This window comes from Ochlerotatus camptorhynchus, unplaced genomic scaffold (assembly GCF_037179485.1).
Source record: "Ochlerotatus camptorhynchus isolate MF236.1 unplaced genomic scaffold, CSIRO-AGI_Acam_v1.1 ptg000094l, whole genome shotgun sequence".
NCBI lineage: Eukaryota > Metazoa > Arthropoda > Insecta > Diptera > Culicidae > Ochlerotatus > Ochlerotatus camptorhynchus.
In genome coordinates this window covers 6,582,900-6,596,185 of record NW_027040584.1, presented here as the reverse complement: position 1 = coordinate 6,596,185, position 13,286 = coordinate 6,582,900, and the positions used below count along the sequence as shown (strand labels likewise).

Sequence of the window (13,286 nt, the reverse complement as noted above, 5' to 3'; positions counted from 1 at the left end):
GACTGTGATGTTCCGTATCGACCGTATCATTCGAAAAGTTCTGAGAACTCTCATCAATCAAAATATATGTCCTTAGTGACGAAAACAAGCAATGATATTGATATTTGACCATGCATCAGAACCCTGATCCAAACCTTTTCTTGTTTTCAACCTCAGTTTCTGGGAGGTTAGATCATAACCCTCAATAAGAAGAGTTTAGGGCCAGAGTTCGATGTGGTAGATTTTACATCGGTAGCCCATCACAAAAAGGTGATCCACCCACGTTATTGGTCAAGTGAAAAGGTTACGATGATAAACAGCGTAAAGAAATGCTCATGAATTGAACTCAACTTATTCGAGAGTGGGCCCTACACTATTGCTTTTATTGACAATAATCGTATAGCTAATACATTCTATATTGACGGTATTGACAATATTTCTATATTCACAACATCAATATTATTGTCAATAATACCCATTCGTGTCAATATATTGATTCGTGTGGGGCTCGTTGAAGATTTCGATTAGGAGAATTAAGTAAACTGGTAGACGTTGGCTTCAAAATTAACTTTTACGGAATGCTTAATATCTGTCTTCCAAGAAAACATCCTTTAATCTGACAGAATCCTTTCTATGGCTTTCATTAATCCTTCGGATAAACAGTATTTCCCCCATACACAGTACTTGTTTGTCTTGTACAGCCGTGTAGGTGGTTTCGCTCGCCTCCATTTAGCTCGTGTAATATTTATGTTAAGGAGCTTCAATAAAGCACAACTAATACTACTGTTATCCCCGTGGATAAATTTGTGTTATTTTAAATTATAATTTCAATGTGTCCCGATGTATATTATTTGAAATTAACGATAGTTTAATTCCGGTGAATTAAATTTCATTTACATCAAAAAGACTATTGCCGTGGAAATATCCACCAGCTTTATCATTGTGAAATGTATGGAAGAGTGGTTGAGACGAGATGACGAGGAGGAGAAGGAGGTCATCCATTCCTAGTGCCTGAATAATCTTTGATGGAAATGAAAATGAACAGTGCCGCCGACGCTTTTGCTGCGACGACAGGCAAAACTCGGGAAAGCGTGAAATCTGTTTTCTATAGTCCCTTGGGAGGTCAGTCTTGCTTGCCATTTTGGGTTGATTGGCAAATACAGGGGAGTGACACAACTGAACAGCGCCTTTGCCTTTCTATTATATCTCGAGAGTGTTCTCTCCGACATTGTTGAATATTCATTACCCATTTAGTTAATTTTATTCGTGCCTGAAATTCTGATTATGAGAATTACTCCAACCGCTCATACTTTGGCAAACTCCGGAGGGCAGCTTTATTAGAAGATAGTCATGACCTTTGATTTGGTTACATTTATTCGTATGGTGGTGGAATAAGCAGGGGATTAAGGGAAACCGTGAATCAATTGATTGCAGAACGAGGAAATGTCACAGCAAAAATCAAATTGAAGTTCTTGGAACACATTTAACCGAATCGAACAAAGCAATGGCTACTGTGATTTCTTGAATACTAGATTGCCGTGATTACCACATCCCCCATAATTTCGGCACTAGTGATCTAGTTTTTGGCCCTGGGGCCCCTGCTCCCTCAGATCATGCTCCCCTTCATTTCAGGCGCCATGTTAATAGCTGAATCGATCGAACCTGGTCTATCGCTTAGGTGTCTCCCTCGTAAGAGGTGCGCTTTGTCATTTGTCTGACCCGATCCAGCTTTGTCGATTGCTTAGGCCTCTCCCTCCTTCGAGGCGAGAAATGCCTAGCCCGATCGAACCTTGTCCGTCACGTAAGCCTCTATATAGGAAATGTACACCGTGAACTATAGTTAACGCCTCTCGTTCCCGAATATGGGAACGGATTTTTTTCCGAGTCCTTTGAGGTGAGAGTAAACTATCAACTCTCTTATTTACGCATAATTATAACTTCTATGCTTACGAGTGATTGTAGTATTCAGTCATATATTATAATTCTATGCAATAAACATCACATAAATGCAGTAATTGGCCTGAAATTAGCAATATTCTACATGACAGAAATTTATGTTGAGCACGCCACTGGTCTTGTCTGCTTCTTTGTGCGAAAATGGTTTGTCGTTGGCACAAAACAGTTAAAAAATGTCACGACATTTTTTCGCTTGCCTGTTTGTTTGGAAGGAAAAAATATTAAAACCAAGTACTGGTGCCACTAGTGCCCAGGCTACAATGAGATTCTTCTCTTAACTGTCAGAAGCCCCGTAACGTGGGTAGATCACCTTTTCGTGGTACGTTACGGGATGTAAGATCTACCACTGATTCCTAGTCCTGACTACTTCAAACTAGGAGAGCAGGATTTTTCAGTAATCCAAGGAAAACATCTTAGTCCTTATTACTTTTTATGCCTTGTTGATAATGACAAGACTCGGCTTCGTCCACCGAGGATGATCTTGAAGCAAGGAAAAAATGAGACTAACTATCTATGTGATTCCTAATCTTCTATTCGTTGTTCCCTAGTTTGAAGTGATTAAGATTAAGGTTCTGATGCATGGTCATTATCGGTGTCATTCCTTAATTTTGTTGCTAAGGAATCCAATTTTGACTGACAAAGGGGCGCACCTTTGGAGGGTGTTTCAACACTCCAAGGGTATAAATAGCGGGACCTTTCATGAAGAGCTTTGAGTGGGTTGGTATATTTCCTTTTAATTCCGTTATAATTGCTTATCTTTTGACAGATACGCGTATTTCGTCTACTACTTGCAGACTTCATCAGTGCCAAGTACTCAACACCACTGAAGAATCCATCTTTAATCTACGAGTTATATACTAATCAATAGGTACTAAAAATCAGCAGGTATCCACTGCCATGTCAAAATTTACCTAAACAGGTACCTAAATTCAGTCTCCAACAGGTAGAGGCATGCTACGATGTGTTGTTTTAGGTAGCATGCTAAAGAGTCTCGAGTATCCGTTTCCTTGATCTCTATTAAGCAATGTTGATGGATTATGTTTAAATATTTCTAGACTTTCGGCTACGTCTAGTTTCCAAGGTGAAGATACAGTCCGCAGGATATTAATGTTTTCCTTAGTCAAATTGTGCCCCTTTTTAACGATATGTTCTGCAACCTTGGATTTAAATTCATAATGAAGCCCTTTATCCATCTCTTTGTTAACCTTTTTTACCTCTGCGATGTGTTCCTTAAACCTTGTTTCCAAAGTCCTTTTCGTCTGACCAATGTAGATTTTATTGCAATCTGGACAAGAGATTTTGTAGACTCCGGCTTTCCCTAAGACATTTATTGAATCCTTAGTTGATCCTAACAGTGACTTCAGCTGATTTATCCTACTGCTGAATACTAAACCGAGGCCAAAACTTCTAAACTTTGAAATCAATGGTTTGGTAATGTTTTTGTCGAAATTCACCGCTACCCGTTTTAAACCCTCAGTTACTGGAGTAAGAGCTGTCGAAATACGCCTAAAATGATCCCTTGTTCTTTTATCGATTACTGCTTGAATTGTTTTTTCTTGATACCCATTAAGTCTAGCGATTTAAAAAATGTGAGCTATTTCCTTTGATTTGCCTGTATCACTAAGAGGAAGAGTTTGCATCCTGTGAACCATGTGGTGAAAAGCGGCCATTTTGTGTTGATGGGAATGGTTTGAAGTGCTTGGTATTACTCTCTTTGTGTTTGTTGGTTTCCTATAGATTTCGAAATTGAACGAAGACGTTTCCCTGATGATGAGAAGATCTAAGAAGGGGAGTTTACCGTCTCTCTCTTCTTCGTGAGTAAATTTGATGTCCTTGTGAACGTTGCTTATAGCCTCCAAAGTTTTTGATAAATCTTCCCTTTTGACAATGCTAAAGATGTCATCCACGTACCTATACCAACATTTGGGCAACAAATTCCTATCCTCCAGAGTATTTTCTAGGTTAGCCATGAACAATTCACATAAAAATGGAGAAAGCGGATTGCCCATAGGAGCGCCTTTAGTTTGTTTGTAGAAATTACCTCTGAAAATGAAATAATTTTCCTCCATACAAAGACGAGTAAGCTTGAGATATGACCGAACTTTGTTTTTCCAAGTAGAATCCTCACGTTGCTTCAGAAGCCAGTCCTCTAAAAGGCTGATGGCTTCATTTACTGGTACACTCGGAAAAAGTGCTGTGACATCAAATGAAACCATGACTTCATCTTCCCGAATCTCTCCTGATGCCTGAAGCTGACTTGCGAATTCCTGTGTGCTGTTAACTGAGCGAGTGGAAAAGGGTTTAGGCATATTTTGAAATTCCTTCACTAGCCATTTGGCAAGCTTATGAGTGGGGGATCCTTCAGCCGAGATAATCTCCCTCATTTCGTTTCCTGGTTTGTGAATCTTTGGTAAACCTTTGATCCTAGGTAGAATAGGGTTTGAAACTTTCAATTGATTCGTACTGTTGCCAATAAACGCCTTGCACTCTTTCAACGTTTTATCCACATGTTTAACTATAGGTGGGAGCGGGTCAATCCTCAACTGTCTGTATAGGCCATTAGTAATTTTTTCCGTCATCCGATTGTCATAGTCCTCTTTGTCCAAAATCACTACTGCATTACCTTTGTCCGCTTTTGTGTAGAATACCGGCTTTGTTTTTAGTTCTTTGATAATTCGAATTTCCTCTTTTTCGGTTTTATTAAGTGAATGTCCCTTTCCGTTTTGTATTGTCTCTGAAATAATATTCCTGGCAGTCTCGTGTAATTGAATAGGAAGTGTGTGAGTGATTGCAGTCTCCATGTCAACGATGGTCTCTTCCACGTCAGGTTTTGAGGAGATCGCATATCCTAATCCCTTGTTGAGAAGTGTCAATTGTTCTTCTGAGAACTGCTGCGTCGAGCGATTCACCACAAAACCTTCGACGGATTGAACCACAGCTGTGTTAACTGAACTGTGTGATTTCTGGTCTCTCTGTTGTGTTGTGTAATTTAAATAGTATTGTAGTGACCTCAGTTTGTTGTTATGTAACTTTCTTTTCCTTTTTTCCTCGCAGTCCTCCAATACTTTTACTTTAGTCAAAAACAGTGGAAATTCAATTGTGAATTCTTTGGCCAATTTCAAATGCAGGGAATAACATTCCAACGACTTTGTTTCCAACTTTGAGTAGAGACTCTGAATGCTTGCTTTTATAAATTCTGACTCCATCTTACGAACTACTTTTAAGGGAGTTGGTGTCTTAACCTTAATTTTATGACTGATAGGTGTTAGATTTAATTTTCGGCATTTCTTAAGAAATGCTATGTCTTTCCTTAAACCTACGATGGATTTCTTTAGTGATATGTACCTATTAGGTTCTGAAAGCTTGGAAGCCATGATTAATCCTTTAAATTTGTCGAACCTCTTAACGGAATCCCTTTATGAAGAGCTTTGAGTGGGTTGGTATATTTCCTTTTAATTCCGTTATAATTGCTTATCTTTTGACAGATACGCGTATTTCGTCTACTACTTGCAGACTTCATCAGTGCCAAGTACTCAACACCACTGAAGAATCCATCTTTAATCTACGAGTTATATACTAATCAATAGGACCTTTCAATTAGAGTCGGATCCTTGCGATAAATGCAAGAATGACAACTGTAAAAAATCGAATACTTCATCATTTTTCAATAGTGATGGAGTAATACGACATGCACTAAACCAAGGACACGGTATATACTACAATAGGTGATAGGTCCCGAACAGAGGGAAAAAAAACTGTCAGAACACAAAGGGAGCAAAGTGCGTGGCGATGCTGTAACAGAGCACGCCTGTCCCGTTGCCGAGAAGCGTGCTTATTCACAGCATCACCACACACTTTGCACTCCAATTAAGATAAAAATAAGAAGATCAATTTAAATCACTCTTTAATAGAAAAAAATCCAAAAGTTTGGTAGCCATCATAATGCTAGTTATACTTATTATACTAGTTGAATACCCCATGCATTTCCTGGGAAGTTTTTTTTTGCATTAATTTGCTAACTCACTTCTCACCCATCATCTTCTCACGCTCTGGCGTATAATTCACTTACCTACACACTCATATAGCGAATTCGTTTATTATCGGGGTTAACACCAGTTCCAACCCAGTGCGAAACCGAACTTTTTGTCAGTGTGAACCTCAACCTGAGCTAGGTTTTAAAAACAAACGAGCAAACTGACGTTTGTCAGAAAACAAGCAGACCCAATCTTGATACCCGATCCAGGTTGGAACTGAATAATAAACGAATTCGCTAATAGTCTCATTCTCTCACTTTCCTTTTTAGGCCATTCCATTCTCAGTCGATCCAATATAAAGAGAAGAAGATTAACATTACGGATAATCTTTTGCATTAAGGAAAATGCAAAAATGACGTGACATTTTAGGGTTACCAGCCATGTAGAAAAATACGCTACAAGGGCAAGGGGGTCCAAAATTGGTGCTTCAGCAAACGTAGACAGACATTCAACGTTTATTTACGTTTCATGTTGTTCTCCTTCCCCGTTGTAGTTTATTTTTCAAGATGACTGGTCACCCTAAAATGCTACGTCATTTATGCATCTTCCCTTAGAAGATGCCAAAGAATACTCAATTTCGACAATTTATTTAATGGAATTAAGTGGTAAAGACTCGCTTTTTTTCTGTTTACAAGCAGGGTTGCTTTCACTCACTTGCTATTAAAAAATATTTTTCGGAATTATGCAATCATTAGATGTTATAATGCTATGTTACACTTGTAAGTAACAGGAAGAGGGTGTAAAGTATGGGTAAGACTCATAAAACCTGCCAATTTCGCTTTGAGCGCATCACAATCAGCGATCTTATGATTCGTGAGCGTTCACTCAGAGTGAGCGCTCACGAGTCGTAAAATCGCTGATTGTGATGCACTGAAAGCAATATTGACAGATTTTATGTGTCAAAAATATACTTCATGACCTCTTCTTGCAACTTACAAGCAGGGTTGCTTCCACTCACTTGCTATAAAAAAATGTTTTTCAGAATTATAAAATCGTTAGATGTTATTATGATATTTTGTACTTGAAAGTTAAAAGCAGAGGTTGCAAAGTATGTGTTTGACACATGAAACCTGTCAATTTCGCTTTCAGAGTGTCACAATAAGCGATTTTATGATTCATGAGCGCTCACTCAGAGTGAGCGGTCGCGAGTCGTAAAATCGCTAATTGTGACTATCTGAAAGCGAATTTGACAGGTTTTATGTATCAAACACTTGCCTTTCAATCTCTTCTTGTATCTAACAAGTACAAGCTACCATTATAACATCTAATGATTTCAAAATTCCAAACATATGTTTTTTATAGCAAGTGAGTGGAAGCAAGCCTGCTTACAAGTACGAATTAGCATTGTAATATTTCATGATTAAATAATTCCGAAAAACATTTTTTATAGCAAGTGAGTGGAAGTAACCCTGGTTATAAGTATTCCACTAGCACCCCAATTCTTAACTTTCAACCATTCTTAACTTAGTTCTAACTTCCATGAACAGAGGTTATACGTTATGTGATGTTTTCACTGATTCTATACTTAGTATTGTTGATGCACAGATTAGAAATAGTCCACCAACCCAGCTTTTTGTATACCTATGTATTACTTACCGGAATCCGAGAATAGCTTGTTAACCAGACCCAAGAATCACCACCCGGTGCAGCTCCTTTCAGACCAGTTTTCTTGATGATATCAGCGTCTTTCTTCTCCAGTTCACTGCGAAGTTTTGGATTGAAAAATTCCACATTGGGTCCTGAAAGTGCAAGCCAAAAGAATAAATTAAACTCGTAAACATTCCACGGTTATAGAAGCAGGACGTTCTATCCGATAGAAACTATCACGTTCTTTTGGGGAACCTGAATCAGGTGAGACAAATCTTGCAGCGATTTGGTCACTTACCTTCTTGATCCGGCACCAGATTATCGTCAAATAGGTTAAGGTCCCGCTTGAATCTGGATTCACGTTGTCCAGAAGATTTACGTTCGTTTTGTACTTTCTGATTTCCCTCAGGATAAGGCATACTGAAGCTAGAAAGAAAAAAAATAATACGATGACGTGTTTATTGTTTCAGTAGATTTTAAAAGAATTAACGTTACGAACATTAATCAATTAATCAGGAGAATGTTAATTAAAGGACCGTACATCACCTCAAATTTAATAAGGCAATATTCATTAACTAGAATCTCTCCTACCATAACCCTAATTACCAAAGTAAATTCAATTTCAGATAATCTTCCCAAAGGCACTTTTCAGCGATTTCCAGTAGCTTCCTACTTCTTTTCGGTAATTTTTGCTCATTAACAGCTATCGTAACGGGACACAATGTCGTTCTCATAGTTTGTAGTAAAATCCGTTACCGGAGCAGTGCCACCAAGAGGAAAACGAGAAAACACTCCATGGTCCAAAGTGATTGCACTACGTTCCGTACATCTTGTTATCAAATCGAGTTGCATCGCTGCTTCCGGCAGGGATTTAGTGTTACATTGTTACGTGAAGTGAATTTTAATGCAAAAATGGTTTCCCCTTGGAAACGAAACCGTACACAGGACTGTGAAGCATTTCTATCTTTGTCTTGTTGCTCGTGAAGAAGCAGCGCACGGAAGTGATTAGTGTCAGATACGTATTTTGACTACAGTGTGCAGTCCCACTAAAGACCTAATGAATGAGGGTACGCTGGGGCAAGAGGAACCTAAACATTTGATAGTTCAGCATTATGAGCTTGTGTATCTGTTGGCATTCCAGCATAACCCTATAGTATTCATAAAATGTCCAATAGGTCTCACTTTCCTCATTCATCGCGGTAAGTGGGACCTCTTTTGGATTTTGAATATACAGAATTGACTAACAGCATACATAATTTATCATATGTATCAACATATGTACTTCAACATATTTTTAGAAATGTATCATCCAAAAATACCGTACCGCCTCGTAAAAATAGTATTTTGCATACGATTAGGACAGAATAAATTGTTTAAACCGAATCTAAGTAAGCACTTTCTCAGGATCAGTGTTGGAAAGTTCATTTTAAAAAAAGCTCTTTTGCAGTTCTTCAGAAAATCATTTCGCTGAAGAACTAACTATGCGAAAATCGCGAACAAAATAAGAATAAAAGTTCCCGAACGAGATGTACGAAACAGTTCAGCAAACGATTCCGAAAAAGAATTCCGATTTCGCTCTATCACTAAAAATCGAGAATCGTGCTAGCTGAGGTTCTCGTCTACTATGTCATCTTTCGTTATAGAATGAAATTATCTCGCTTATTTTCTGCCTCTCTGCTGGTGTTTTCTTCTTCTAGAATAGGTGTTTTTTCCTTGATTTGTTTTCCATCGATCTTGTGCTGAGCACCATGCCTCATAACATCCCGGCGGCGCCGACTGGGATTGAACCCAGGCCTGCTGGGGGAGAGGTAATAACGCTTACCACTACACCACCGGCAGCGCGGGTGGTAGATTAGGTGTTATCATAGAGGTAGCTCTAAGACCAGAAGGTCCCGAAGAAACGAGCTCATCTTTTTGGCTGCTCAATATGCCCCACCTGTTCACTATGCCCCTCTTACCCCTATCGGGAACGAAAATTGTGCAAGGAAGCTAGAGCAAAAATATCTTTTAACATACGCCCTTTCTTGCAGGAAATTCTTGTTAAACACAAATGCTACCTATATAGGGGAAATTTCGGCTTCGGAAATACCTTGACCTATTATCGTCAGGGGGTAAAGTCCTAGAACACTCAAATTTGACCAATAGATGCTCTGAAACACGCGTGTATCCACATGCCTAAATTAAGCTCTCAAGAACGTTGTTTACCCCCTGAAGGTAATAGAATATTTAACATGGATCTTCTTGTAAATGAAAGTTTTGAATTACTTTGCAATGTCTGAAAGTTTGACTTTGTGGTTCGTATCTTCAGGCTTCTAACTTTGGACAGTTGAACATTTCTTCTGGTTTCTAGGATGGTTTAATTTAGTTGTGTCACGTAGAATGATACGGTAGCACACAAGTCTCAACAAAGTTTTTGTTTTAATCAATATTCCACTGCACAATTCACTTCATTCGACTACTAGCTTTGTACATGCGTGTGAATTCGTACTTAAATGTGAGTTCATCAATATTGAATCTGTTATTGTATTGTGCAATACAAGGTACTGAATTTCAAACAATTGCTGCTTCCTGTAATATGAAAGATTCATCTGCTAGGATCTAGCATAAAAAAGAGCAAACGTATTTGGCCGGGAGCAAAATATGTTTTCCGCATGAAATCAACGTTCTTTCAAGAGATCTGTAGAGTACACTCTTCTCGATATAGCAATCGAGCATTTATGGAAACCATTTGAGAATCTTGCTCTGGCATGCATATTTAGTGGAAGTGCGAGGGATGTTCAATATAAGTTGAAATATGTTTTTTTTTAGATTTTAGATGTTTTATTTCCAACAAAATAACAGCATTTACATGACAGGGAACCGGAGAGTATGAATTAGAAAATGAATGAACATTGAATCAACTGAATGAAGATATTTTAAACATCCCAAAAGGAGTCTACTTGAAGAGCACAGACAACTGCAAAACGTTATTGGCTAGCCACATTTCTTTGGCAAAGCACATATGAACAAGATTTTGGTGTATTAGTTCAAAGAGGGCCGCCTGGTGCATGACAAAAGTATACGTCAGAAAACCTCGAACAAGGCTCGAAATTGTGGGTGGTAAATCTGACCGAAACGGATGCATGCCGTATGGGAAGCAAAGAGAGAATATAAGAGAGGTACTTTTCGACAGGTTATAATGGGAAAGTTAAGCTTGTTTAGCACTGAGATCTTCCGCTATAGATGATATACTCGACAAACTGCGGCTAAATTCATTAATGTAGAGTGAGCCCTTGTGGCACATTAAATTGCTTTATTGCGAGAGCAGTTCGGGAAAGTTTGCCGCTCTGGATAGATCCCCTACCTCAACCCAACGAAGGTTAAAATGCTTTCGACGCCTGGACATGATGATGGTGATGATGATGATGATGATGGTGGTGATTATGTTGCCACAGTTCATCATTCCGATAAATTTGGGAGAAGGAAAAGATTTTCACCAGTAAAACAGGGTCAGGAACAAGCCATAATAAATGAGCTAGGATAAGCCCAAATCGGGGGTTGAACTTTCACACCAAAGTGGTAATGGAGAATGGTTTTGTTTTGGTTGGAGGTTTTGTGTTGGGAGTGGATTAAAAAAACGTTTGCGAAAAATATAGCAATGTGTAACAGAACCAGTTGGCAGTTTTTTGGAACACAGCTACTCGCAGTCCTGAGTGGACGAGTTAAATTCACACTATTCGAACATGATTTTTATCAACAATTTCCTTGGATATTTTTAATATTCTTATACATCACTAGCAAGCTACGCGACTGCAATTATGATGGTGAATAAACTTTTAACTAATAATTCCAGTAACATTAAAAAATCAACGCACCTGTTCCGTAATTATAGGATAACCTTTCTTAAAAAAAAAACATTTATAATCAGTGATTGTCAATGTTTTGCTTTTTCCTTTGCCAGTTCATCTTTTCGAATTATAATTTTCGTACGCAATGGTGTTGGTAGGTTTGAAAATAGAAGGGGAGTGACAAACCAATTTTTAACCGAATGCCAACTGTCCTGTGTCTATAGTATAAGATATAAGTTGAATTCTTATGTAATAATGTTTATTTGTTTCTGTTATAAATTTATTGTTTCTGTTATAAATCGCCATTTGTTTATTTGTTTTTGTTTCTGTAATAAATTTTATCTATTTCTGTTTCTGTTATTTGTTTCTGTTATAAATCATGGACTCATGATGGACTCTATCAAGCTACGCCATGCACACGACATGAAGGCAGGCGATATTTACTGTATGAGGTAGATGCCTATCGAGCACCTCCATCTAAAATGCACCATGCACAAACCACAACAGAACTATTGATTATAGAACTGGCATTTGAAAACCAATTTGTTCAGCATAAAATACACATCAAAAGAAGGTTATTATTGAGATCAATGGATTTCCTAGCGGTTCAAACATTGGTTATTTTGTGTTTTGTAGAATTGCTTCTAAATTCTAAAGGTCTAAATAAATATTGCCTAATATTCTATGGTGAATGAAAAAAGTCGTTCAAAAAAACAATTTTGATAAATGCTGCAACTCTCACCCAATGTCACCAACTTTATCATTGTTTGATACAGCGTATGAAAGACATTCATTTTTTACCGCCCACTTGAACCATGTGTGTTTTGTATTCTCTATTGGGAAAAGTTTCATTTCCACTTACATCAGGATTAGCTACTACTAGAGAGTTCATTGTGTGCCAAAAAAGTCACAGGTGCTGTCTGTACGTCTCGGATCAAAGTTGTCCCAACTTTCACGAGACCGCGTCTTTCCATGTTCCTTCTCTAGATTGTAGCATTCGAGAGATGTTGAATATCAAGCATGTTTTAGAATCCATTTTTCTTCACCCAACTTTGAAAAGTCATGCTTGTTTTTGGCCACACAAAAGTGGGAAAAGAGAGTGGCAAATTTGATTCGAAAAATGCTTCAGCAAAGTTATTCTATGAAAGAAAATGTTTGCAAATTACCAGCAGTAGAACCCGGTGTCGCTTCTTTTACGTACTTCCGCAAATGGTTGAGCATTGCAAAAAGAGCAATGTTGAATTTCAATGTATGACCGGTATTTTATTAGATCATGTGTACCGCTAACCTGTTCATGGGGGGTGACCAACTTACTCGTTTGAATTTTTATTCATAGGAGAAAACTATAATACAAGATGCATAAGCGTCGGGTGGCAATAAATGTATTATAGTAATACCAGATTGTTCCGCTTTTTTTGTTGGAAAGTTAGATAAATATTAAACATCTTGAATTAAATTATATGTTGTTACTCGAGGTTCGCCTAGGGTGGAAAAATCAAGGGGTCGTACAGTTATCTTTTTTTTTTTTTTTTTTTTTTTTAACTCTTTATTTGTTCCAAATTCAAAATAAATTACATTTCATTTTTAACCTAGGTGCTCCAGTTACTGCAGTAACGTACCAGCCTTAATTGTTATGATATATATCTAAGTGTTTTTACATTGTTCATGTCTTGGCAATTAAGTATTTTAAACAGGTTTTTTAAACCTGCATGTCAGTATAACAATTGATATCTTAAAACTAAAAACTAAAACTAAATCTTATCTAAGTATAAAGGGAATTAATCGTTGCAATTGAGGATTGCAACGATTTTTGCCTGAAATTATTCATTATTTTGTTGGACATTACTTCTAAAGTCTCAACATTCGAAATTCTATGTACCTCGGTAGTACTGTACCAGGGAGG

The 13,286-nt window shown here is 37.8% G+C and overlaps 1 protein-coding gene across 1 annotated transcript in view; it reads right to left on the bottom strand.

Moving 5' to 3' along the window:
* Nucleotides 1-13,286, bottom strand: part of LOC135698742 (uncharacterized) — a 98,661-nt gene that overhangs the window by 27,509 nt on the left and 57,866 nt on the right. The window contains exons 3-4 of the mRNA XM_065218848.1: nt 7,855-7,982; nt 7,566-7,708 (exon numbers count right to left, since the gene is read on the bottom strand). Coding sequence (XP_065074920.1) covers nt 7,566-7,708; nt 7,855-7,982 — 271 coding nt within the window. The remainder of the gene's footprint in view (nt 1-7,565; nt 7,709-7,854; nt 7,983-13,286) is intronic.